The sequence below is a fragment of the Scomber japonicus genome, chromosome 15, assembly GCF_027409825.1.
Source record: "Scomber japonicus isolate fScoJap1 chromosome 15, fScoJap1.pri, whole genome shotgun sequence".
In the NCBI taxonomy this organism is placed as follows: domain Eukaryota; kingdom Metazoa; phylum Chordata; class Actinopteri; order Scombriformes; family Scombridae; genus Scomber; species Scomber japonicus.
The window spans coordinates 20,223,523-20,250,849 of NC_070592.1; the positions used below are offsets into that span (position 1 = coordinate 20,223,523).

Consider the following 27,327-nt stretch of genomic DNA (forward strand, 5'->3'; position numbering starts at 1 on the left):
GGGGCGGCCAGACAGGACAGCGGCGGACGCAGCTGGGAGGCAGGCGGGACGGTGGGGGTGGATGTAGGGAGGAGGAGGAGGGGGAGGGTTGACTGGTGGCAGCCTACGTCACAACCAGCCTACCTGTTGGGATCTGTGCCCGCGAGGACTATGATATGATATTAAAATCACACATTGAATCAAAATGTGTATTTGCATGAGTTATGCTGAGATCAAAGACACAACATCGACCATGTATGCAAATCATTGGAAAGTGTGTCTGTTGTATGGAAGCCTATAGGCGACCGATATTAAAATGATAATATAAACTCAAAAATGAAAATTTAATTCCACAATAGCGTTTTGATTTTCCACATATGTATATGTCATTTGAGTTCAAATCAAAGTGGAAATGCTATGGTCCAATTTGCTTTTTCATTTCACATACTGGTAATATTCTATGACCATATCAAAAAGAAAATGGAAAAACTGATTGACATTTAGACAATATTCAAATGTTAAAATGTGAAAATGCAATATAAACAATGTAAACTGATTTTCCATTTATGCAAACAATATTTACACCATTTTGCAACAATTTTAAAATTAAAATGTATAACATATATCATTTTATATATATTATATATTATAACAATAACATTTTTCAAGACTTAATCTGCTGTATAGCAGACAGTATTCAAATGTAATAACCAAAACAGTGCCCACAGTCTATTGCATTTACATTTACGTGTCATAGTGTTCTTTGGTGTCAAAATGAAAATGGACAGTAAGGATGTCACTTCCTCTTTCAGTGACTTGGTTCGGCATTGCTGGACTTGCATACCCAGTATGTCTTGCAAATTAACCATATAGATTCCAAATATGTGGTCAGTTTATCCCGATAACTCCTGTCTGGAAATTTGCAACAACATTTTCAAAGATGCTAGGAGACCTACCAGTCATCTGAGTTGCTAACAGCCCAACTCCTGAGATGGTCAGGTGGTTGACGTCGATCATCATCTTAGGGAGAACATGATATGATTAACTGATATGTGGAGCCCTTAAATAATTCCCCACTGGTTCTAATGTTTGTAGCATTTTGGTTTATCATATAATTCCTTTTTGAAGATAAATGTTGGTCTCACAGATTAAATAATGCCACATTAGTTTGAATGTAAAGTGAAGCTTCATCACCACATTTCAATATATATAAATGAACAGATCAGTCTAAATTAACATTTTATTAAGCTATTATTTTTATTATAGCTATATAAACTGAATAACATGATTTATGGCATATCTCTGTCAATGAGGTTAGTTTTGGCTTCACTTTTGTAAAGTTGTTATATCGTCCATATTTATAAACAATCAATGGTAGAACTTGTAGTTAATGAAGTCACTGAATGAGGAAGTGACATCCTCACTGAAGACCTGCTTTGATGAGATGACTGACAGATCGCATTTTCATGTTGATACCAAGTGAGTGTGGTGGCATAAATGTAAATGCAATAGACTAGGAGCTTTGTTTCAATTACAGCATTTGAATAGTATCCACTGTACAGCTGGGTGCAACTTCAATAATTACATGTCAAACAGATTTTCCATTTTTATTTTAATGTGGTCACAGAACATCCATACGAGGAAGTGAAAATTAAAGTGCAAATTGGATTATTGCATTTTCATTTTAGTTTAAATAACATGTGACAAATTACTATTGTGAAATCACATTTTCATTTTCAAGTTTGCATTGTCATTTTAATATAGTCCTCTTTAGGCTTCCATACTGCTATGCTGAAGGATCTGATTTACTTTCCAGCTAATTATCTCTTTTCACCCACTGATTAATCCAGGCTAAATCTGACTTTAAGGTATGTACTAATGAGCAGGATTTGTGACATCACAACTAGTTTGGAGTCTAGCGTGGGCCAGTATTAACTTTTAAGTGTGAAGTAGAAACTTGAAACCTCCAGTGCTCACACACAGAGAATGAACAATACAGTCAAGTAGGAGACATCTTGTAACCAGTAGTTAAACAACAATATTTGCACATCTATAGATTGTCAAGTGTTTTATATAAATCTTAAAACATGTATGGAAGGGATCTTTAAAGATGAACTGTGAATGCTTCAATTAAAGATGAGATATCAGTGAATTTGAGGAATGTGTAATGTTTCATTTAAATGTTGATCATACAGTATATGGCAGGTAAAATACTGCATATTTTTCTTACGTCTACCTTTTGTTTCTTACTTTGTTGTCATATTTATCTTTATAGTGCAACAGCTTTTACTAAAGCACCAGAGCTTGACAGCAATGATAAAAAGATTTCAGTCTTTGGTGGAACATTGAGCAGTCATCTAGATATACTTTTATAGGACTATATACTACTTACGATTCATAACTGGGTCTGTGGATCAACCAGTAACAAAAAACTCAATAAAGAAGTTAAGAGCTAGCCAATTAATAGACCTGACATTGTGTAGATAGAGGTCAATGGGGATGAATCAAGTGCTTGGCGGCTTAGTGTCACAAGTAGCAGCATCACAGGACAACATCCTCTTCTTTTTATTTTTCACTGTGATAATGATGGATTTGAATTTTTCCAAATTTCAGTAATGTGCTCACCATAAATGTCTTCTGCTGTATTTCTAGTTGAATATCTGTGGTGTGTTGTGTAATCACTTATGTGCTATATAAATACTGCCCTTGCCTTGCCTTTTATTTTAATTAAATATATTAAATGATTGTGATGTCTTTCTTTGGATTGCAAATGCTTCATAACAGATCTAAGTGACATTTTGAAGACTTGAAAATCATTTTTTGTTTGTAGCATTTTAAATGATTGTTTTTATAACCCAAAATTAGTCAGTGTGTTATAGTACAACCTGTGTGTGTGTGTGTGTGTGTGTGTGTGTGTGTGTGTGTGTGTGTGTGTGTGTGTGTGTGTGTCAAAATTTAAGTTCTAACAGTTCCATAACCCATTGACAACAACAGCTATTACATCCATAAAGTTTACTGATTAATGTTACCCTATAATGGCTCAGTGGTGAGAGAACTTTGCAGTGTGTTTATGTGTATGTGTGTGTGGCTCCCAGAGAGAGGAGAATGTCCTTAAATCACTGGGGTTGGCTAACCAGGGCCGGCTGGCCTGTGTTGGACCTGTTAATCGAGCGTTAAAATGGCCTGTCATAAACCACTGGCCAGTGACTTCAGCAAACAACCTTATGACCTGGGAACACACTCACTCTTTTTCTGACCGCCCTCTGTCCACCCAGCCATATGAAACAAACTCAAAATATGAAATACACTCTGATCCGCAGCTGTAAATGAGTACACACCATTACAAACACACACACACATACACACACACACACACACACACACACACACACACACACACACACACACACACACACACACTCACAACATGACATCACCGTCATCCCTGGTCTCTCACACATACAGTACAGAAATTCAGTGACTTCACCAGCCCAACACAGATGTTCTCTCTTACACACAAACATGTAGACACACACTCAACATAAACACACTCATTACACACCCATAGTGTTTCAGAACTGTAACAGTGACGCAGTCGCCAACACCATTACGTAAATTAGAAATGGTAGCATGTGTTGTGAGAGGCGAGGGAGAGGAACGAGAGAAAGAAAAAGGGAGAGACACAGAGAGAGTTTATGGTGCATGACGTCATCTGATCTGAGGTCTGTGGGTGGCGCACAGTGTTACAGTATGGGATAGATTTCAAACTGGATTTTCTGATTATGAGCTGCGCTCTTTTTTCGCTGAAGACACAACTCTAGTGTGCACACCAAACTAAAATCATAATACATACACAGACACACACACACACAAACACAAACACACTAGTGGTCTACTCTTGAGTGGATAACTTTAACCATTGCATTACATAATCATATGATTGTAACTTTTATACTTACTGTAGATGCTGTTTAAAATATCTGTTTCCAATTACTTTTTAAATCCAGCATTACTTTGACATTCACTGATAGAGACAGTCAGTAAGTGTGTGATGTATAGCCACAGTGAGGATAATGCTACATGAGGACTGAGGTCAGAAAGTTTGTTTGACCATTGACCTAAATCACTATCATTTTACACAACAGGTGACATCAGGTTGTGAGCAGACAGCTCTCTAAAGCTCCCAGTCTGGCTGTTAAAAGCCATGCTGAGGTGAAGATGCCAGATTGTAATGGCTGGTATAGCCACTGAGTTATAGAGGTAGCTGTAATCTCAGTGGCATTGTCTGCTCCGGGGCAGCAGCCAGAGACTTCCTGGCTGCCGTCATACTCATTTTAGTGTGACTGTGTTGCTCTACTGTGCACGAACACACGCGTGCTGTAAAACATCCCTTATCTTCACTGAAAACAGAACTCTGTGATTCACATCCACACTGGGGGAAGAGCTCAAAACACAAAGTGACATCATCACAACTTCCTGTTTCTCCTTGTTGCCATGGCTACTAGGATTAGCATACTTTAGGCTATTGGTGGATGATGAGTCAGTAGGGTTTGGCCCCATTTCGCACTTCAACCACAACAAAACCATGTTCCTCCGTTCAGCTCCAGCTGGGCCGGAGCACCGGAAAGCCTGACCAAACATGGCAGAGATATTACTGCATGGTTTAGCTCAATGGAGATATGAATGACCAAAATCCCCCTAGTTACTAGGTGATTTCATGGCATGATGTAAAAAGTTTTGAAACATTAGTTTTTGTAAATAATGTCTGTAGTTGTTGTGTATAGGGGCTGTAGGTGTTGAGTGCAACTTGACCAAAAAACATTTTAAAAAGATGCTTAAATGCAGCAAATGTTTATCAAATACTGCCAAACCATTTATTCTATTATATATAAAACTATTTTTTAAACTGTAAAGTTCTTGTATAAAAACGTGTCCGTTTACACAACTTTGTGTCAGTGATCATTACTTTTGATATCATCACCAACACAATGGTTATCATCAGCAGTGAGAGTGGATGGCAACATTAAACCCAAATCTATCACAGTGCCTTACAATATCACTAATGACAACCATATTGATCATATTGTCAAGGGGGAATAATTATCTCATGACATTCATTGATAAAGCTTTACTACTTCACATTTCCTCGCACATTTAAATATAATTATATATCTATATAGAATTCAAATTAATCTTACTGTAAACTTCCCATATTTTCCCACTAATTTTAGCAGAACTAAATTCAGGTACTCACTTTTTAAGTTCTATGAACTGCCAACAGCTTCTTTCTTAATTTACCCTTGGAGATTTTACAGCTTTATTATCTATTGTGTTTTATTATTCTTGTAATAGTTTTTATTTTTATTTTATTTTATTATATTTATTGTATTTGTCCACTGATTGTTACTTCATGTGTTATTTCTGGTATGTTGTGGGACAATCTTTCCAATTCTTTTTTTAAAATCTTAGTTCTCTCATGAAAAACAGATCTTGGGCCAATTTACAAATATTATCATTGTCATATATTATTTTATTTTATTTTATTTTATTTTATTTTATTTTATTTTATATATAGCCTATATTTTGAGTAATCACATTAATATCCAGGTTCATTTGTCAGGATCAATTCAGGACAAAGAAGAACATTCAGAGCAGCTGCCAGGATCTTGATGAGAGTGATAAAATGCATAACACCACCTCTGTTTTCATTGCATTGGCTCCCTGTCTCCTTCAGGGTTGGCTGTCAGTCACACACAAATCAATCAACAGACATACACCTCCCTACCTAAAGGAAATGATGACACCACAAACCTCCACCTGCACCGTCACACTTACCAGCAGCTTGCTCCTCTAGGGGCCCCGGAAGGTACTAAGCTCCGCACCATGGAGCTTGTGGACCAACCTTCCTAACCATCTGAGGGCAGCACAGACCCTAGACTCTTTTAAACAGGCTTGAAAACCTTATGTGTTTTATGTTTTAATACTGCAGAACTCTGAGTTTCACTATAAATACAAAGTGCAACAAAAATTAAATGTAGGCTATTATTATTACTTTTATTATTGCGCCCTAATGTTTCCTCATCACAAGTCCGTTTATGATTCATAACAATATGTTTTCAAAATCTACACAACTAATTAATCATTGCCCTCATAAAAGTTTTGAAAAAACCTTGGGGGCATTTTCTCATTTCGACGCATTGACGCGATACTGACATTGGGACGTCCCGCTTCCAGACATACTGAAAGTGGGGGGAAAAACACACAGACACACACACACACACACTGGGTCTCATCCGCCCGCCCGGTCTGCCCCGTGTCCCGTCACGTTGCTGCATACTGTCCTGTCCCGTCCCGTCCCCCTACCGGCCGGTGTCGTAACCCCGCCCCCCTCAAACCCTCTCTCTCTCTTTCTCTCTCTCCCTCTCCCTCTCTCTGTACGGGACCGCAATGATTTAGAAGTTCAGGAATCCCACGTGACGTCACCGGGCGGTGATGTAATGCTTCTGTAAATAGATCGTATTGTAATCTCGCTCCAGTCCAACGTGGTTCCTCTCTGGAGCGCCGCTTGTCCCTCTCCACTTGAAGGTAAGACATTGCAATTTACTTTCATTCACAAAAACTTGAAGATCGGTAGCAGACGATATCCGGACGCCGTCCTCTGCCCCGTGAAGTAGTTGTTAACTTCTATATCGCAGTTTTGTGCTTTTTCTAACGGTGCCGAGAAGTAAATGGAGGTTTTTTGGCGAGCTGTCCCGGTGAAGTCTCATCACAAGGCGGACGGGTTGAGCGTGAGAGTCTATTTGGGGGGTGTGACAGCACTCTCCATGCATACAGCTGTGCGGGTCTTGTTTATGAGTTGAACAGGTTGCTTTACGGTGCCGCAGGAAAGGAAACACACCGGGTCATGTTCTTGATCCACACACAGGCACTGCCCGAGGATTTTCTGGTCAAAACCGCTGCTCAATTTGAGCCGAATGAGCTCTGAGCTCGATGATGACATTCATCCATCAGACATGGGAACTTTGAGAATTTTTAAGTAACGTATATTGGATCATTCCTGAAGCTGGACATTTGGAGAGGTGAATTACGCGCGCAGGTAATCATAAAAGCTGTGTGTGTTGCCTAGGTTATGCATGCGTTTTATTATGTCATGATTAATCATAATTTCTGTGATGATTAAGGGCAATGACAGAGAAGGAGGCGGGAAAAAAGTCGTACAATTTAGTTTCCCCCAAAGATTTTTTTTTTGTCCAACACAGGCATTAATCCCTCTTCAATTGTCAATATGTTGTCTGGTCTGTTGTTGGATTTATGTATTAAGAGGTGACGTCATTCTGCATTGATGTAACCAGTCTGACAAACGGTTTTGCTGGAAATGTGCTGAGTCTGCTTATTTAGTAGCCTACATGTGCTGCTGAAAGAGGACAGGGATGTAGAAACTGTCAGGTGCCACATGAGGATGATGAAGATGTAGAAAAGGGATATATCTATATATGAAATATCAGAGTATGAAATATTATCACTACAGTTGAGGTTAACGTACTAAATATATTTAGTTACATAAGAACTGTAAAACTGTGACACATGTGTTTTTAATTGATTTGTATCCATCTTTATCTTTCTATCTATATTTATCTGTCTATCCAAATTTTCTGTTCTGGACGCTCTTGCACACTTGCTTGCTCTTACTGTTTTGTAACACACATAAACACACACACACACACTCACATGCTCACGTACACATTACACACACCTATGAAGTCACCTCTACTTGCCAGGGGTTGGAAAATGGGGGCTGAGGCAGGTTCAAACCTGTCGGAGAGTAGGCCTACAGTGCAGCCCTCCCTCAGCCACCTCCCACCCTCATTCCTTCTCTCTTCCATGCATTGTGTCCTCCTCTTTTGCTCTCTCTCGCTTGCTCTCTCTCTCTCCCACTTGCCCTTTCCATTCCCCTCTCCATCACCTTGATGTCACTCTCCACCCCCCACCCCCCCGCCCCTCCAGCCTCACCCCCACCCCTACCCAACACACTTTCCATTTCTTATGGAAGCATGTACTTTTGCCCCCTCTCTCCTCTCTTTAGCTCTCACTCTTTCCCATAACATCAGGACCCACTTTAGTGCCTTCTCAGCACTCACGCAAACTCAAACTTTCAGAGTGTGTGCGCTCCTGTGAATGTGTCAAACGTGTCGTCATAACTTCGGATTTGATCACTTTGATGACCAAATATTTAACAATCTCATCACCATCATCTCTACCTCTCAATCACTACAGTTATCAGTGAGTGCACTGTAGGCCTACAACCAGAATGAAAAGTTAAGGAGGGGTTGCCCGTTTGACCTCTTCTCCTCAATTGTGTGAATCTTGTGTAGGTGAAACACAGCTCAGAGGAATGCCCGAGGTCAGGGAGTTGCAGGCCTCCATCACTCCCAGTGGAAAATGAAGGGCCTGTAGCAGTAGCGCTTCAAATAAGTCATAATTACCCCCCATCACTGGCTTAATATCTCCGATGAAGAGCTAACTGGGTCAAGCCTGGGTTAACGCGCTGCAAGTGGGTTTATTATTGTGCTCCATTCTGCATTTGTGTTGATATTTTTATCCTATGATGACTTGATTTTTATGTATGGCATGGCGGGCATGCATCCTTTCATCACACTCGTATTATTAACTGATGCCCTGATGAAAGCCTAATTGCAGGCTGAAACAATTGCACTACACTAAGCACCTTGCCACATAATAACCATGAAAAGTAAGGACCTTGATTGTGTTATATATAGAGCTGTTTTGATGCTTGCATATTATTGGTAATGAGTAATAAAAGTTATTAAAAGCACAAAAGAGATTGTGTGTATTGTACAACTTGTTCTAATAAAAATGACTACCTATACAGCATTGCTGCCCGAACCCAAGCCAGTTTGCACTCCCACTGGCACCAGAGGGATCATTTTCCTCAAGATAATGTTGTGTCTCAGGGCAAAAACATCCATCAGCTTTGGCATCTACCTCATTAAGCGCGGCTTCCACAGTAAAGGCATGATAATAGGAGGATAACTGTATCATACTAGCCTAGACCGTGTGATTTATCTGAGGGCATTGTCTGTGTTTAAACAGGAATATAGAACAGAGAACTACAGGCTGCCATGTGGATGAAATAATCATACAGTAACAGTGACCTGAGAGAGATACTTCCCTACTTATTATACAATATGGCTATGTAGTAGATTAATATGTTCATTTCACTCTCTGTTTGTTTGTGCAGGTTTGTGTATGACATGAATGACAAACAGGACAGGCCTTATGTGTGCGGGGCCCCGGGCTGCTCTCAGGTCAGTTGGTTACAGTGTGTGTTTTTTATGTAATGGCTACAACTAAATAATGTTGCACAAGTGATTATCATTAGGGCTACAATTAAGATTAATTGGTTGATTATTTTCTCGATTAATCCATTAGCTGTTTGGTTCATAAAAATGAAAAATGTCAATCATTGTGTCCCACAATAGTGAATTTTCTTCTTGACCAACAATTCACAACCCAAAGACATTCAGTTTAGTCCTCTTTTAATATGAGTAAATACACCAGACTATATTCACATTTGAGAAGCTGGAATCAGAGAGTTTGCACTTGTTTTCTTAAAAATGTATTCAACATGATTAACCGAATGATTAAAATAGTTGGTGATCTAATCAATGTAGCTTTAAGTATCATAATCAAGCTTGATTATTGAACCTGACAGTATAACATGATTTATTGTAAATGTAACTAAATTATTGATTGTTGTAGAAAAGTCAGTATCATCATGGTTATGTATTTGTGGAAAAGTATAAATGCAATTATGTGAGTTCAACTCAAAGGGGGTATATGCACAGTCTATGTTTAAGCTGATAATGATCACCTAGAGTGATAAATATTTAACTGACTAAGACCATTATGATAAAGGAGTATCAGCTGATTTAACAGAACATTTCATCCCATGTGTCATGTCGCACAGCTGCACGCATCTCTTCATGTCTTTCTCACTCTGTCGGTGTGCTGCAGCGCTTCCAGTTAGAGGAGCATCTGATCATCCACAGACACAAACATGAGATGACCCTCAAGTTCTCCTCCATCAAGACGGATACGGCTTTTACAGGTAGGAGTACACAGAGGAAACCAGCAGCCACACAGAGAAAATAAAACATTACAGTTTATGTTCTTTACACCACTTAAATGTGCTCTACGTCATTCAGTTTGGCAGCTGTTTTGGTTTTGTTTGTATGTGTACGTGGTTCCCTCTTTTCAGAAGCAGTGCTTGATGAAAAAATGATGACGTTATGTTATACAGTATGAAATCAGATAAGCTCGATACTCAGGCTTTCTTTCCTCACATAGTCAGTGCTGTGAAACAGAGCTGCTCATGTTGCAACATGTACAACTTACTCCATCAGATAAGAGTAAACTTAGTGATATCACCATCAGAGTAGACCCACTTTGACAACAATGGGAAGAGGGTTTTTTTCTTTATTTGAATGATGGGCAATTGTCAGGAGTGCAAGTACAGAGGAGAATCGGAAGGAATTGGAAGGATTTAATTATATTTTTCCTCAGTGCACCAGGGTGTGATCATTATATCAGATTGCAGATTAACTGAGGCAATATTGGCTAATTTCTAATGGACAGTTAAATAAAAACTGTAAAACTATGAAATCTCCTGACTTTTCAAACTCATTTTGTTAACTCTTCAGGCTTAATTTTCCCCATAAGTGAATAAGTAATTGGTCATCCTGCTTGAAGAGCTGCTTGCCCAAAGATAATTTAATTATGTTTTAATGTCCCATGATGACTATACGCTGGTTTAGATGCTTTTTTTACAATGATAATCAGAATTTTGAAAAGTTTGTTCCAAAGCTTAAAAAATATAGATAAGCACTTGTAGTGAATGATCAATTATGTGGTTCTTAATACACTTAGATATTAAAATAAAAAATAGAGCAGATTTGCAGTCATTTGAAGACATGAAGAATAATCTCACAACTATTTGAGACAACTTTTCTTCAGTATACATATTTAGTTGTGTTTAATAATCTTTAAAAGTTTGTTGATATGAACGCAGTTACAATGCTAATGAAGGATGCGCGCTGAATGCGTTACAAGTAGCTTTAGTCATCATGCATTTACCATGGGTAAACAATGCAGAAAAAATGCATATTACAACAATAATCCACCCACTGTAGAGATTCATGGTCCAAACACTGTCACATGACACATTCTGTAACCATAGAGACGGCTGTCTGTCTGGACGTAAACATCAGCGCTGTTGTCTGACCTCTCCAGACTCTCTCTCTCTTTCTCTCTCTCTCCCTCTCTCTCTCTCTCCCTCTCTCTCTCTCTCCCTCTCTCTCTCGCTGTCTGTCCTGCAGCCAGTCACGCCTCCTGCAGGAAATCTCATGTCCAAACAAAGAGCCCAGCTGACCTTTGACCCCTGCATGTTTAGACAACTCAAATAGACAGACTGATGTTATCACAGAGAGAGAGACAGAGTGTGGCTCAGAGTAGACTCTCTTCTCCTTTTGGCATTACAACCTGGACGGCAATAGACTACTGTGACAAAAGTGCAACAATACATGAATGTTAACCCCACCTATGTGTTTTTTTTTTCTTTTTACATATAATACTTTCAGACCAGACTCCGACGCCAACCCGATTTTTGCAAAACTGTGAAGAGGTTGGTCTGTTCAAGGAGATAGAGGAGGAGTTTCTTCAGGCACAAGAGGAGGAAAAGAGCAAACAGGTACATTTTACAGAAAAATATATACGAAAATCAAGTAGATTTACTTGTTTTTTGTCTACTTATGGCTAATCCCAAAAGGAACAGAAAGCAAGAATGCTGAATTGTACCTTACTGCTGATAAGTGTTTGCTTGTGAGGTCTGTCAGGGTAGTGTTTTGAGTGACAGATGAGTGTGAGGGAGATAAAAGCAGTCAGACCCAATTAGACGACTGCAGAAATCTGACCTGCCGCAGGAAAGACACACCAGGCAATCACAATTTCCCCAGTAAATTAAACAGCTACTTATCAAACACAAACACCTGAAAAAACACATGCATGCACACACACCATCATGACAAAATACACCCCTCACGTATGTGTGACGAACATTAGATATCTCCCTTTAAGTTCAAAATGGTCCCAGCTGTTTGTTGCTCCCGCTTCTCCCCACAGACGCTTTCTCATAATGGGCCGTCCTGTATGAACCAGCACCAGCTCAAACCACAGCTTCAGCTCCAGCACCCACCCCAGCCTCAGCACTCACATCCCCAGCCACAGCTGCACCATCCCCAGACCCATCCCTTGCAGCTCACCCAGTCCCATGGCCCAATGATGGGCCCTAGCTGCAGCCTGGCTGCCCAGCAAACTCTCTCCTCCTCCCAGTCCGGATCAGTCATCACCCAGGCTCCTTCCACCCTCTCACACTCAGGGTGAGTATGGTTATTGGTGCACACACACACACACACACACACACACACACACGCACACACACACACAAACACACACACACACACCTCCACACATCCGAAAGCACTCATACAGTAAAGATACACTCATTCATGCAGCAATATCTATTCCTTTCATCACACACACACACACACACACACACACACACACACACACACATATTCCATTTAAAGTTGCCTTTTCTCACTTTTTCTCCTTCTCTTTCACCCTGTCTCACCCATCCTGTTTTGGAGGTATTATAACTCATTCTGTCTGGCACAGACTGGCATTTCCCCTTGCATAATTTATCACTGCACTAATGAACTCTGAAAAGGAGGAGAGAAAAAAAAATCAAACATCATTTGACCGAGAGAACAAAGTTATAGCAATAGAGATCCAAAACTGCTGGCTAACACCCAACTCAAACCCACAGACACTACTACTCCACCATCCAACCACTGCCCCTGTTATGTTTGTGAAAGACTCAGAACCAGACTAGAGTCTCTGAGCGCCTGTGCAGCTTCCACAGCTCCCTGGTTATCACACAGTCAAACAGACAGATTAGAGGAGTTCCTGTCTTTCATCTAACCAGCTCCCACCAGCTGCTTTCCTTTATCCTGACATTGTAACTTTGCATTTTGTGGAACTCTGTAGACACTCGGTCATCTGCATGTCTGATTATAAATACATATACTGTGGGTTTAATGAGATATTTCACACCAGTTTTAATTATAGCATGCTGTTTGATGAGAAAAGCCTGTTTTGTGATATTTTAGCCATGTCTAAATTAATGTATTCAGCCAACCACTGATTACATTTCCATATGACTTTAGGGAATAAAAAAATAATAATGCTGTTGTTGGCAATACAAGTAGATTTTAAACTGTTACAATGTAAACGTCATGTAGATTACATATGCATCATTTAGTCTGATGTGCACATTTTGTAATTGAACTTTAAGTAGATAATGAAATACATGTTTAGGACTTTTTTGAAGACTGCCGAAGACAACATAGAGGATGGTACCTCTGGTGGAAAACAGTTTTTGCTTCATTGTAATTTTTCTCAAATTCATATCTTATCGGTTAAATTAACAATTCAACTTTATTCAGTGTCTGAAACTTCTTTCAGCACTTCCATTGTGACATTTCAAAGCCTTCCGCTTATTTCAAGTATTTCAGATGTTGCACCATCAAATTTTGAGCTGTGAGAACACTTAATAAAATTTAGCCTTTAACACTATCATATTTGTAACTCAGCTCTTTTTGTTTGTATGTTTTCAAATATTTTTTGGCCATTTGATACCTTAAGAGGAGTGCAGACAGTAGAGACAGGCAGGAAATGAGGGGGTTCAGAGGTGGGGAGTGACATGCAACAAGGGTTCCCAGCCAGACTCAAACTGGGGATATTGTGAATGTATGGTTAGCGTTGCCACCAAGGTGCCTCACATTTGTGACACATACCAAAAAAAAGCCTGCCAATTATTTTCATTATCGATAATCTGTTGATTATTTTCTCGATAAATCGAGTTGTTCAGGCTATAAAATGACAATGAAAAATGTTGGTCACTGTTTCCCAAAAGCCAAGATGATGCCCTAAATGTTGTTTTGTCTCAACCAACAGTCCATAACCCAAACATATTCAATTTACTATTATAGAAGACTAAAGAAACCTAGAATCAGAAGGATTTGCCATATTTAATTAATTTTCTGTCAATCGACTCTGCGAATAACCAACTAATTGTTGCAGCTCTATCACATACTCTAAATAGACAAAGTCCCTGTCACATCTTTGCAGCTGATTAGATGAGTCAAGAGACCAGAATTGAGTCAATGACATAATAAGCTCCAAACATCTGTCCAGGAGCAGACGGGACATGACAGGACAGTGAGGAGTGAGTTGACAGTCAATTATGGTACAATAAATCACTGACAGCTGAATCCAGACAGCATGTGAAGCAGTGAGACCAGCTAAGGGTTGCTAAATGAACCGTGGATCGGGTGTCTGACTGTTTCCTCTCGGTGTTTACAGCTAGTTTCCATAGCAACCTGGTCTCTGCGTGTCTGGCTGTTGGCCCGGTTGAACTGTTGTGGTTACATTAGGAAACGCTGTTATGGTTTGTCTGTACTTTGTTGTACGTTAAATGGGCTGCATACCACAGATTCAGTGATGACATCATTACCGATGACCTCAGCACGGCCACGGAGGCCCACTGTCCGATTGGCTGATAGCCAGAGCGGTTAGGTCAGCACATGGCATCCCGGGTCTCTCCATCCCCCGCTGTGATCCCTCAGCTTCTCTCCTCCCTCTCAAGCTGTCACGTTTTTCCATATCAGTTTTCTTTCCATTTTTTTCCTTGTCTCATCATGTTTTCCATTATCATTGCTTCACCTCGACCCTCTGTTTACACTTTTTAACTCATAGACAATAACAATTTATTTTTTTTTTTCATTCAGTGGATGCTTTTGTCCAGATTTATTTGTGAGTGTTTGTTCACCCAAATGAAATAACAGCATATTTTCTCACTTACTTCTTGCGGTTTTGCAGCTTTGGAGATTGTCTAGGTTTTAGGTTTTTTTTAAATATTTACCTGAAATTTCCCTTTCACAGCATTGAGAATTTACATTTAAAAAGTTCAACAGCAACTGTCGGTATCCATGGTATTCTGGATAATCCACACAACACAGTCTTAACCGTTTTTAAAGGATTAGAGATCTGTAGAAAGTAGTTATGAAGAAAACTTCACATTGACACAGTAACATTGTTTCTGAAAAGACACATTGCTTTTCTTCCTAAAATATCATATTTAATTGCTTACACCACATTAAAAATTTCAATCATCGCTTTTGTATTGGGGTAGAGACAGAAATCTTCAGTGGTGTCAAGTGATTATTTTGTATTTACTCCAATCTTTTGCTTCCTTATACTTCTACTTCATTGCTATTATTTTATAGAAAATGATTGACTTTTTACCTTTTTCATGTGTTCAAAAACAAAGTCTCTAGTAGGGGCCTTTATCATGTCTCAGATGTCAATAACAGTGAGTGATTTTTCCTCTACATATCTCAGATGGTTTCATTTAAATGGCTATTTGAGACACAATATGGTCAAATAATCTAGTATTTCAAGCTAAGACTATAGAGAAGTCCAGACATGAATACAAATTTGTGTAGCAGATTTTTGTTTTTTCTTCTGTCCTAAGCCATTAATCATCTCACGACCCCCCAGATTTATCTTCTGACCCTTTGGAATGGGCCCAACTACTGATTAGACTGCCTAACTGTTTGTAAAGCAGTTAATACTAGTCACACTTGGACCCGCTACAACTGTAACTGTAAAATGCTACTTGCGCATCAGTATTAACAGCCTAATAATGTTATATATTATCACATGATGACCACAGGGGCAGGGTACTTTTACTTTTACTTCTTTACTGAGTAATTTTACAGTGCTGAACTGGTACTTTTATTTAAGCGAAGGATCCGAATGCTTATTCCCTGGCTACAGGGAGGGTTTTTTTTTCTTTTTGAGTTTGTGTTGTATTAAGTTTTTTTAAGTGTTACATCAAGTTGATTTTAACCTAATCCCTTTTCCACTATTTCTTCAATTACTGTCATCATTTTATCCATCCAGACTCTTTTTTAATCTATGTTCATCTATCTCAGTCTAACCTCCATCTGCCATTAAGACCTGGCTATAAATGTTTCAACTTGCACCTCTCTGTGAACCCGGATTAGTGAAACTTTAGCTGTGGGTAGCTTTCTGGCATAACCCATCCCATCTCTTTCTCTCTCTCTCTCCCTCTGTGGCTGACCACAGGCCGGTTCCTGGGCCGCTGTCCTCCCTCCTCCACATGCGGAACAGACACAGACAACCGCTGGCAGCCTCCTTGCCTGGCACCCTGCCAGACCCCGCCATGCAAGGGGCATCTGCTCAGCACATGCCCGTAAGTATGGGAGACCAGGTCCGTCATGCTCAGGCTCACACACACACATACAGTTGCATTCAGACATGCGTGCATTATGATTTATAGATGCGCGTATAGTGACCAAAGTGGTCAAGATCCTCGAGTTAGAAATATTCATGGCTGACAGAAAAATTCACTTTACTCTTGTCAATGAATTAATTACAAGTGTCAAACTCCAGATGGATGTGACCCTGTGGGGAACTCTTCATACTTAGGTTAAGTGCCTGCTGAAGCTTTTTCTTGTCACGGTTGAAAGGTTATTTTTGTGTCCATTTTTTTTTCTCTTCTTCAGATGGAGAAGCAGATGTCTTGTGTAATGGGTATACCAGGTCCTGTACACAACCCCTCCTGTTCCTCGCCGCAGGTACAGACCAATCAGTTTGAAGCAGATATTTTCTTCCTGTGTTTGTAGATTAGTCCTTCCTCCTCTGGTAATAACATTATGCCTCGTTAAAGGCGCCGTCTGTATGATCTGCTGAATGTTTATAGTAAAGGATAAGTCTGGCAATATCCTGTATTTATTGTTAACAAATACCATTAAATGACCAACACCTGCAATGGATTGATCCTCGTAAAAAGCAAACAAAAGACGTGGTATAGCTCATTCCTCTGTACCATAGTGCTCCACTGTTGTCCAAAAAACTATGAAAAACACACCATGGTATAGCACTGCTGCATTGGGTAACATGTTCCTTCATTCCCATGACCATCCCCCAAAAGCCAAGGTGAAAATACTTACTAATGCATCAAATCTGCCACCAAAAATACTCCCAGATGTCCTATTTATCCTTTTTGAGTAAAGTTTGTTAAAAAAAAAAAAGAAAAGTGTCCAGCTGTTTTAGTAAGTTTTAAGAAACACAAGTATGTATTCATGACCACTTCTTAGAGATTTACATGTTAAGTTGGAATGAATTGCCACAGACATATTGTTTGCTTTTGTCTTTTATGAGATTTGCTGACAAGAAAAATATTGAACATTATCAGACTTATCTTTAGTTTCCAGTCACTCAGCTCCTTCTGAGGATTTAATTATTTCCACATTACTTTAATCTAAAACACCTGAAACTGCATTTAAAGTATGATGTGACGCGACTTTACTGTGTCCCAAAATAATCACAGTCGTTGAATTAACAGCTTCTTATGATGAGCAGAACCAGGTTTTGTTGCACACAGTAATAATTAAAAAATAAGTATTCAGGATGAGATGAATGACACTGAATGACTGATATGTTGTGTGTTTCAGAAAATGTCCTATGTATTGGCAAACTGATGCAATAGCTGACAGTCTTCCACAAGTTCTGCCTTTTGCTTATTTCTTTGTAATCAGGATAGACAGGAAACAGAGTAACTCTACACTTGAATACACACACACACACACACACACACACACACACACACACACACACACACACACACACACACACAGTCACACAGTCACACACGCCACAGGAAGTCACGATCTACATGCTCTCCCTGACTTTCCTGGTTGTTTTATTTTCCTTGTGTCACCATGTTCTCGATCTCCCCTCTTGTAAATTTTACATTTCCACTTTCTAGGTGCATGTAGTATGAATTGTTAAAAGTATGTGTGCTATCAAAAGCAACTTCAAAGGGAAAACTGTGAAATCGCCTCACATCTGCACGTATTCAACACACACACACACACACACACACACACACACACAAGTCATGACTTAATGAAAAGTGGTTTCAGGTTTCAGAGCCAGTCAAGTTAAAATCTGAACCTCTTTCATTCTCTTGTTCTCACACACACACACACACACACATTTCTATACCTACTATTATATGTATATATATATATATATATATATGTCGTAATTTAGTCTTGTTAGCCCCATTACCAAGGTGTGAAACATGACTCCGCTTCTGTGAAACCACAGACGGCATATTAACATGCCTCTGTTGCACAGTAACTCCACGGTCAGCTCAAATGGAAAGTAAACGTTCGACAAGTGGATCAGGGTTTCATGTACGGTTTTGTGTCTTCATTAACTGATCCAACCAGACAGAAATATCAATGTGGTGTGTCATCCAGGCCAAGGAGACCCATGATGTAATCACAGGCCCCAGTGTCAGGGTGTTTCTATGTAGTAAACAGAGCTGAAATACTCGTGTCCCGTCCTGCTCGGTGTGTGTGCGGCTGTGCGTGTGTGTTTGACTGGCAGCCTGGCTGGCTGGTAAAGCTGGCACAGACAGCCCGGTGACCTCATCCTTGGCAGCCGCTAAATGTGCTCCCTTTTTTCGTCTCTGAATGGTCGAGAGGTGAGGGGGAGGGGGTCAGCTTCTTCTCTTAAAGAAATATTGTGTAACAGGGAGCAGATAGCAATATTGCCAGGGAGGGAGATAGAGGGAGGGGTGATGTCATGCTCCAAACATGACCTCTCCCTCTCTCCTTCTCCTCTGCTGAGTGTAGGAGAAAGGTGAGATGAGGTTTAATTTAGCTCTTACAGTCTGTTTAGTCAGATGATATGCGGGAATGATCAAGTGCGAAGATATCAAAGTGCAGACGGCAGCATTTATTAGAACATATTATCCTTCTTATCTACAGTTGTCTTCACGCTTGCGGATGATTAGGAGAAATGGTGATGAACGACTAAAGTGGGGGATTGTGAGAGCAGTCAGAGCAGTGTGAGAGTAGATGAAGGATACTGTGAGTACATAGAAAGCAGGTCAGATACAAAGGAAAAATACAGTATGTTAGGCTTGTATGACCTGAAGTGACTTGTAGGCTGCTGTTACTAATTTAGCTATTTGTGGCGGTCAAACACACCCCAAACAGTGTGACAGAGATAGTAAATCACAAGCTGTTGATACATATTGCTTAGTTTATCACGTGTCAACTCAAACATGGCTGAGTAACCTAATGAGAAATATAGTAACAGTGAGAGGCAATATCTAAATGAAACAATGTATTTGTTTCATGTATTTTCTAATGAATTGCTTAAAAATGTTCTTCAAGAGGTGTTAAGGTACTCAATACCATTGTTTTCAGTACAAAAGTGTATTAATTGGTACACAAAAAGATGTTTATGTTTAGATATTAAACAGCAGTTTCCATTAAGTAAGTCACTATTTAATGTCACTGGAATCTTGGACCTGTAAATCCCAGCATGCACCTGGCTATTTGGAGACCAGATGCAATTATTTACTTTTTTTTAAAGCCTGCAGCAAATGATTATTTTCATCATGCATCAATGTGCTGATTATTTCCTTGATCAGCGGTTTTGTCTTTAAAACATCTTGTTTTGTCTGACCTGAAGTCTAAACCCAAAGTTAACATGTGATATAAAACAAAGAAAAGCAGCAAACCTTCACACTAGGAAAGCTGCCACTAGAGAGTTTTTGGTGTTTTTGCTTTGAAAAGACTTGAAACAATTAATCAGTTACAACAATAGCTGTAGCTGTAGAACATATTTTCTGTTGATTGATTAATTGATGAACTGACTAACCCTGTTATCCTTTAATCTTCTAATGATCAATACCAGTCTTAGATCTATCTCAGGGTTGAATTTGGTTCCGCTCTATCATTCCTAGAGGCCATGGTAAAGCGTGGAATGTGCAGTTTAGATGAGAGGATGTGAAAATATAGTCATATAGTTATAATGAGGATGCCAATTATTGAAGCTCCAGTGACCACAGTGTTTATCTTTCCATTAAGAAAAAGTACCACCCTTTCTCTCTGTGGACTTAGAATTGGCTCACAGCCAGTTTTTTCTATTTCCTTCTGTTTGTATCACTGTGTGTATGAAATACAAAAAATAATTGCAAAGACATGAAAATATACGGGACATTTTATGCGTGTACTGAATTATGAATCAGACTTTTTTAAAGACTTTTTTTAAGTTAAACTTTTCACAACTGTCTATTTAAATATGGAAGAAAAGTAATTATAAAATCACTTACATTTTTAATCTGTAATCTTTAAATATTTTTATCTTCCCATAGAGATCCAAACAGACGATGGGCCATCAATACCAACAACACCACCCAGGAATGGTCGCCATCAACAACCCTGTGACACCCATGGGTCATATGATGGAGATGATGTCACAACGCCACCAGGCACCTCCACTACAACACCACCACCAACCACATCATCATCATCATCATCATCCACAGCTTCCAGCTCCACCCCTCACCTACCAACAGCGATGCCATGCCCCACCTCCACAGCACTTAGGCAACTCGCACAGCCACCAGCTTCACCAGCCAGCCAATATACCACATGCTCAGGCTCACCAATCACCGCCTTCCCACCTGCACCAGGGCTCGCCTCCAGCGCCTCCACTGTCTGTTCCTGCACAGGTGCGATGCTTTATATTTACTGAGCTTAATGATGTCACAAACAATACCTCATTCATATTTCTGCAGTCAGATGCAGTGCTGCAATGTGAAAAATGTTATTTGTTTACAGCAATCACCTGTGCCACAGCAAATGCAGCCCCCCCAGCATGCAATGCAGGCAGGTGGTAGCTGCAGCGGTGGAGGAGGAAGCGGAGGACACCGTCGCAGGAGGTCAGCAGAGCAGGACCCAGATGAGCGCAGGCAGAAGTTTCTGGAACGTAACCGAGCTGCGGCCACTCGCTGCCGACAGAAAAGGAAAGTGTGGGTGTCGTCACTGGAGAAGAAAGCTGAAGAGCTGACGCACACAAACCTGCAGCTACAGGTGGGACGCACTCCATTAACTAACTAAGTCTGCACAAAAATGTAACCTTCAGTTCAAGGATGCTCATTTCTCTGTGTTTCCAGAATGAGGTGACGTCACTGAGGTCGGAGGTGGGTCAACTGAAGCAGATTCTGCTCACCCACAAGGACTGTCCTGTCACGGCCCAGCAGAGAGAGACACAGGGGTACCCCAGTGAGTAAAACCCCCCTACCCACCCTGCACCATTCTCTAGCAATCTCAGCAGCTTTTCCAGATGCCTGATACCAATCATCTCCATCCACCACTGAGGGTATAATCCAGATGCCTTATATGTGCATATAAGGGAATGCTCTATGGTGACATTTTGTGTTGTTATAACAAAACCACCCCTCAACGCACAGGAAAAACTAAAACTGTACCTTACCACATGCTAAAACATGTGCTAAAAATAACTCCATAGTTTGCCCTGGCCATGATGGTATTTGAAATACATGGAACTAAATACATGCCTATCTTGCACTCCAGGCAGGCTAAAGTTAATACTCAACAATAGCTGAGCCTGTAACTTTTTTTAAAAAACACACTGCACCTTGTGGCTTAAATGGAAACAGCCATTATGTTTTAAGTGTTGCTCTTCAGAGAACAAAGAGGGATGCAATATTGGTATGTGTTGGTATTTTCATATATTTCTATTGTTGTCTTTTTACTTGTCTGTACAGTATTCATTTGTTAAAATAAAATATTTTTTCTTTAATATGAACTGTAAAGGGTTTTTTTTCCATTTGTTGCACACCTACAACACAAACAGAGGAGCACTCACAGAATGGACAATCCTCACAGGATCAATGACTTTGATTGACAGCTGTCTCTGTGTCCAGCTGCAGGGGTGTGTCCAGGAGGAAGTCCCACCCCTGTAGATCCTGGGTCTCAACTGCAGGCCATCCAACATAACAGCATCTCCACCTCCTCGACCACTGGAGGCGACAAAGGGCCTGACACCCAGCCTGGACGCTAGCTCTCATCATATAGAGGAGGGGGTGAGACTGGATGATTGGATGAAATATGTTTCTGTTATTACTACACATAAGTCTCACTGAGCTGTGGGTCCGTGCCTCTTTACATTGTATGCAGATGAACACTGAACTGGATAAGTGAATTCATAAATGTTCCAATATTGTCATTTTTTTGGTGTATGTTGCAGAGGAGGAGAATCTCCATTTCTGTAACAGGTGCAAAAATGACTTGTTGAAAACTGTGATGGTTACATGGCAACTGGATCCTACTGTATGTTTATTCAGTAAATGTCTGCTTCAGTTGACAGCAATCTCACCATTGCCTGCTACCTACTGACATTTTAAACACACACACAAACATGATCATAGCATATCATTTCAGTCCTTCTTGCTCTTCCTTTATATTAATGCAAGTGCACACCTTTTGCCTTCTCTTTATCGTCTCAAAAATACATGTGTATTTTTCTACAAGTAATTCAAATTAAGATGAAAAGGGTTTATTTTAAAATTTCAAATCCCATTGTCTTGTAAATAAAAGTCAATCATCTGTCTCGGGAAGCCATTTAAAACATGATTGTAAAGGAACTTTTTAAAATTTTTAACACAACTGCCCTAAAACACTAAAATACCTATAAAATGCACTTCATGACTCAATGCCTGTCTGTTTCTTTTAATTTACACTTAAATTACTCTTTTTGTACTGTAAAGATGTTGACAATCGCTGTAAATCTAATGCTAAAATAAAAACTTATTCTGGTATTTCATTGTGATTATTTATATAATTTATAAAGAATATAATCTTCTACATGTAAAATGTGTCAGTTTTTTTGACACAGTGAGCCAGTGGTTGAGAGAGGTCAGAGTATGGGGATCAGTTGATGCTGTACATATAATACGTCTAGTCTGCCATCTAGTGACTGGTTTTGTTAGTGGTTGATAACTTTAGGAGTCAGTAAAATAGATCATAGCCTGTTTTATGTTTGGTTGATAGACAGTCATAAGTATCTCTCATTATATAATAAATAAAGAAGCATCTACAGTAAATTGATCTTCTCTCATTTGGGTAAAAGCTTAATCTGACTGCATTTTCCATCAGTAAAGAAAAGGTCCCATACTTAAGGACTTAATGTTGTTAAGATCTGTAAATAACCGACCGTGTAAAAACCTTTCTTCTTGTCTAGTGATTGTAAAAATACTTTGTGAACATGAATGTGTTTGTTTTACATATCATTGCTACTATCTTTCTCGCCCCCACAACTGCTTGGGCCTCCCTTGAAAGCACTAAACTCATCACTGCTTCATTTTAAAACACAAGTAATCCATTATGTACAAGCTTAAAATAAAAAGCAAGTGAACTATTTTGATTTTTAAAAGATCTCCTAAAACATGTACTAAATAATAACACTCACATGTCAACGGATGGTATTTCCAGGTATTAAGCTCCTGTCCTGAAAATAATATATAGCCTTCCTGGCTGAGACATTATTACAACCTCATAAGACTAGAAATAAAGGGAGTGAAAAACATCTTCAAGAAATTAATAAAAAATAATGGTTGTGTATGAATATATAACTTCTCATATACTCCCCACCTGTATCTCCCCAAACCAGAGATACAGTAACATTTACTATATAGAGGAAAATATTATACCAAGAAGGACAACTATTCATTCATAAACACTCAAATGACAAAATCAGTCACATTGTTGGGGATTTTACTTGTTCATGTAATGCAAAATGATACAAAGTTCCATATAAAAGTATAAACATGATAGATATGATACAAAACAAGTATTTGTTTCCTGCCAACCAGCAGCCAACATTATATACTGTACACATACCTACTGTATGAAAAGACATTATGATGTCTGTGAACTCAGTATTAGCACCATAGTTGAAATCAGTGATCCATCATTCATGCGTACACGCTTGCATTCAAAACAAAACACACACTAAGAAATGTCTGCAGGTGTGAGGAAATGAAAGAGGAAAGGCACAAAGGGGGAAGAGGATGTTAGAGGGATTTGACTTCCTCTGGTGTCTGAAGAGGCCCTGATGAGCTCAGCTGGCCTATTGTCACTTTAACCCTGAAAGATTTGGTCAAATGAATAACACAAAATGGGGAGATAGTTGCCTTGGTTTGTTCTTAGCCCCAAACACACACCTACATTTTTGTGTGATACTGTCAAATTAAGTGACGAAACCAAAGATTGCAGCATAAACCAATAAACACATTTTTCTTTTGTGCAGTATGTTCCTTGTCAACAATTTTTCGAGTTCTTATGGTTCTAGTCAGAGAACCTCTGCATGTCGCTGTCTCTGCGAGCACCACTGCTGTCCAGAAAGCGGTCACAAGGGAACTCAATCAGATCTCCTTCCTCTAGTGGTGCAAGTCGTGCTGGACGACTGCTTTGGTAGCTGGTGAAGTCAGTGGACACCGAGGCGGTCGCCATGGTGGGACGAAATGGTCGCCTGGTGGAGTACATGTGCCGCACGTGCACGGCCGACTTCCTCCTCTGCAACCTCTTTTTCAGGCTGCGCCCCAGCCAGACGCCACCGATGACCAGCAGTAGCATGGCATTCCCAGCCAGTGTCGCCAAAGTCACCACCTGCAGGTCAGAGGTCAGCGTGTTTCCACGAGCGAACCCCTCAGGAAGAGTGACCAATCCTGCACAGTGGTCACGGGGGGCGACTTGACAAACAGATCCACCAACCACTCCTTCCACGCAGACCATGTAAGTCACATCCGAGCTGAGTTCTCGAAGGGTCACAGAGCGAATGGTCCCGCGGGCATAAACATAGCGGGGGAAACGGTCTGGTGTCCCAAATCGGTCAAACAGAATCCGGTAATGGACTTCATCTAGGCCTGACCCAGGTCCTGGGGTGTAGCGGTGATGATCCCTGGTGGTCCAATAAACTGTGGCAGTACTGGACGTGACCTGATCCACTGACACATTAGTGATGAAGTGGCGGTTGAACACACATGGATCCATGATTACAGGTAGACCCTCCTCATGATTTGACCTCAGAAGATCAAATTTTCCTGCTGACAGGATAGGAGAGGTGGTGGTGTACCCTGTGCTTGGATTAGTTGGGGTTGCCTCCTGGTTTCTAGTATAACTTGGTGTGGAAAAGGCTGGTGCATCTGTTCTGGAAATGACATTCGACCTTCGTCTCCCTTTTGCACGTTTCCCAGCTGCCTCTGTGGCAGGTCGTGACCTTGGGCTGAGTAACTCCTTCTTTGGTTTCTTTCTTTCCAGGGGAGGAGAGGATTCTGCCACTTCCGGGCCTCCTTGGTCTCCCTGGATTCCCATCTCTTCCTCTCCCTCTCGTTTCCTTTTCTCTGCTTCTTTCCTCAGCATCACCCCATCCTTGTTGCGCTGTGTCAAATCGACACCTTCTGTCTCTTTCACCTCTCCTTCTTCCTCTACCTGGCTTTCTCCATCTCTCTCCTCTTGTTGTATTGCATCTGCCTCTCCTCTCTCATTGCCCCCCACCTTTACCAACACACGCCCTCCCCGGCTCTCCTCAGGCCCACTTTGACTCCTACACAAATGTGACCAGTTCCCTAGGGGCAGCAGCTGGGAGCTGTTCACATAGTCCAGATATTTTCCCCTCAGAGTTGCCGGGTGATGACACTGCACAAAAACAGTCAACAATTTACCCTGAGAATGTGCAGTAGTCATCCATCTTTTCAGTTCCTCCAGGCGACAGTCGCATGTCCAGTTGTTGCCATGGAGGTCCAGGTCGTAAAGCACGTTATTGAGGGCAAAGATGTCCCCGGACAAGCTGGTGAGCATGTTGTTCTTCAACTTCAGCACCCTCAGATGTTTGAGCTGCGCAAAAGCCAAAGAGTCAACTATGGAAATCCGATTGCGACTGAAGTCCAGCTCCTCGATGCGCTCCAGAGGGTCGAGGAGGCCAGCGGGGATTTCCTCCAGTTCGTTGCCGTCAATCAGAAACTGCTTGAGACTGGACAGCCCCTTCAGAGCCCCGTAGTCCAGACGAGAAATCCTGTTGTTGCTGAGGGACAGTTTGGACAGTTTTTTCAGATTTTGGAAGACGTGGTTTGCGACGTATTGAATTTCATTTTCAGACAACAGCAGAGTTGTCAAAGCTTTGAGTTCGGAAAAAGTGAGAACATTGCGCACGACTGACTGCTTGTTGTGGGCCAGATTTAGAAAGCGCAGGTTGGTGAGTTTAGAAAAAGCGTTTCTGTGAATATGATGCAGCTGGTTGGATTCCAGATGGAGATAATGTAGACTGGTCAAACTTTTAAAAACAGAGTCCTGCAGAACTTCTATGGCGTTGCCATCCAGGCGCAGCTTAACAAGGTTATCCAAGTTGGTAAAAAGTCCCGGTGTTATTTTCTTTATATCATTATTATTGCCATAGAGAATAGTTAATTTCTTCAGGGGTTGTAAAGTCCCAGCGGGAATAGTTGATAAAAGATTATGTCCCAAATAGAGCTCTTCCAGCTTGGACAGTTTCTCAAATGCTTTGGGGTGAACGCTCTGTATTTGATTGTACTGTAAATTCAACCTGACAAGGTTACTGTACCGCGTGAAGTCAAAGGCAGAGATGTTTCCAATAAAGTTTCCCCCAAGGCTGAAGATCAGCACCTCCTCGGGCACCCGCGCCGCGGGTTTGGGCACAGAGCGCAAACCGCGATTGGTGCACATCAGATGCTGCGAGTGCTGACAGTCACAGCGGTCGGGACAAAAGTCCAGCGCCGGTGTAGACGAGATGAACCCCTCTAGCGACAGCAGGAAAAAGCATATCCCCGCCAGGAAATTGCCTGTATCCATTCCCACAGCGCGGCTGGCACAGCCAGAGACTGATGCGGCATTCGCTTTGTTTTGTTCAGGTGCAGTCGTCCCTCTCCTCTCTCACGCTGGAGACTGACTCGTCCATAATTCACTTGTTGCACTGAAAAGTGACAAGAAAAGTGCTCTTCGCCTCAAGCAAATGGGCAGCATCATCATCTATAGAGAAGCATTATCTATAGAGCAAATTAATGTGTGCAGTGCGCCCTGATGCTGTCCCCACTATGTCTCCATCCCCCTAAGTGGTCATCTGCTGCGAATTACAGAGTTCCGCAAAAAAAAGCAGAGTTCAGGCGCAGAACGTGCTCTCTCTCTCTCTCTCCCTCTCTCTCTCTCTCTCATACACACACGCACACACACACACACACACACACACACACACTCACATACATACAAACACACACAC

The 27,327-nt window shown here is 40.7% G+C and overlaps 2 protein-coding genes across 2 annotated transcripts; one reads left to right on the top strand and one right to left on the bottom strand.

Moving 5' to 3' along the window:
• Positions 1-6,707: 6,707 nt before the first annotated feature.
• Positions 6,708-22,166, top strand: LOC128373933 (cyclic AMP-responsive element-binding protein 5-like). Its single transcript, XM_053334136.1, has 12 exons — positions 6,708-6,767; positions 8,352-8,380; positions 9,239-9,305; positions 10,015-10,108; positions 11,637-11,746; positions 12,178-12,434; positions 16,270-16,396; positions 16,710-16,781; positions 20,384-20,743; positions 20,853-21,104; positions 21,188-21,296; positions 21,962-22,166. Exons 1-12 carry the CDS (start codon positions 6,708-6,710, stop codon positions 22,096-22,098), a joined length of 1,674 nt encoding a protein of 557 aa, XP_053190111.1. The 3' UTR covers positions 22,099-22,166.
• A 2,217-nt stretch (positions 22,167-24,383) lies between these two features.
• tril (TLR4 interactor with leucine-rich repeats) lies at positions 24,384-27,124 on the bottom strand. Its single transcript, XM_053334586.1, has one exon. It carries the CDS (start codon positions 26,901-26,903, stop codon positions 24,384-24,386), a length of 2,520 nt encoding a protein of 839 aa, XP_053190561.1. The 5' UTR covers positions 26,904-27,124.
• Positions 27,125-27,327: the final 203 nt, after the last annotated feature.

What these genes read in the sequence shown, in the direction of transcription:
- LOC128373933 (XM_053334136.1), top strand. Translation starts at nt 6,708, where the DNA reads ATGGAGGTTTTTTGGCGAGCTGTCCCGGTGAAGTCTCATCACAAGGCG. An exon ending in ACAAGGCGGACGGGTTGAGC is followed by an intron (nt 6,768 to 8,351) that starts GTGAGAGTCTAT and finishes AATCTTGTGTAG; the next exon opens with GTGAAACACAGCTCAGAGGA. An exon ending in GACGGATACGGCTTTTACAG is followed by an intron (nt 10,109 to 11,636) that starts GTAGGAGTACAC and finishes TAATACTTTCAG; the next exon opens with ACCAGACTCCGACGCCAACC.
- tril (XM_053334586.1), bottom strand. Translation starts at nt 26,903, where the DNA reads ATGGATACAGGCAATTTCCTGGCGGGGATATGCTTTTTCCTGCTGTCG.